This window comes from Eimeria mitis, genomic scaffold (genome assembly GCF_000499745.2).
Source record: "Eimeria mitis Houghton genomic scaffold, Emh_scaff1087, whole genome shotgun sequence".
Taxonomy (NCBI): domain Eukaryota; phylum Apicomplexa; class Conoidasida; order Eucoccidiorida; family Eimeriidae; genus Eimeria; species Eimeria mitis.
In genome coordinates, this window is record NW_013567521.1 from 11,561 (window position 1) to 12,527 (window position 967).

At 61.0% G+C, this 967-nt stretch overlaps 1 protein-coding gene across 1 annotated transcript in view; it reads left to right on the forward strand.

The window, feature by feature from the left end:
- Positions 1–967, forward strand: part of EMH_0029090 (uncharacterized protein) — a gene marked incomplete at both ends in the record, with an annotated part of 10,330 nt that overhangs the window by 9,240 nt on the left and 123 nt on the right. The window contains one exon of the mRNA XM_013494244.1: positions 9–965. Within this exon, the coding sequence (XP_013349698.1) occupies positions 9–965 (957 nt within the window). The remainder of the gene's footprint in view (positions 1–8; positions 966–967) is intronic.

Sequence of the window (967 nt, forward strand, 5' to 3'; positions counted from 1 at the left end):
TGCTGCAGGAGCAGCAGCAGATCTGACAACGATTGCCTTCGAGCGGCACCTGGGGCCGCAGCGGCTGCAGCAGCGGCTGCTGTCGCTGCCTTGTGAGGACTTAGCTGCTATATACAGCCCCCAGCAGCAGCAGCAGCAGCAGCAGGAGCAGCAGCAGCAGGAGCTGCAGCAGGAGCTGCAGCAGCAGCAACTGGAGCAGCAGAGTGGTGGTGCTGAGGGGAAAGCAGAGGGAAATGCTGCTGCAACAGCAGCAACAGCAGCAGGAATACAGCAGCAGCAGAAGTTGCAGCAGGAGAAAAAACTGCAGCAGCAGCAGCAGCAGCAGCAGCAGCAAGAGCAGCAGCAGGCGGGGACGGAAGATGAACTGGTGCAGCAGCAGCAGCAGCAGCAGCAGCAGCAGCAGCATAAATGGGAAGAAAAGCAGTGGAGGCCTTCGCTGGAGGGTGACGGTGGTACTGACACGCCTGCTGCTGCTGCTGCTGCAGTGGTTGCTGCTGCTGCTGCTGCTGCTGCTGCAGCACGTGCATCCAGCAGGTGCAGCAGCAGCAACCTAAGCTCCCCAAGAGACGACAGCAGCAGCATCAGCAGCAGCAGCAGCAGCATCAGCAGCAGCGACGAAGCCCCCTCCTTTTGTGGCGATGTGCTGCCGAGCCCCTGGCAGCAGCAGCAGCAGCAACAGCAGCAGCAGCAGCTGCTGCTGCTGCAGCAACACGAGCAGCAGGAAACTCTGCTGCACTCAGGGAGCTACGACTGCAGCAGCGACGACGATCTGCTGCCAGTGAAGTGTCTTCCACCTGCTGCTGCTGCTGCTGCTGCTGCTGCTGCTGCTGCTGCAGCAACTGCAGCAGCAACTGCTGCAGCAGCAACTACTGCAACAGCAAGTGCTGTAGCCACTGCTGCAGCAGCAACTGGTGCAGCAGCAGCAACTGCTGCAGCAGCTGAGTGTACTGCTGCTGCTGCTGCAGCA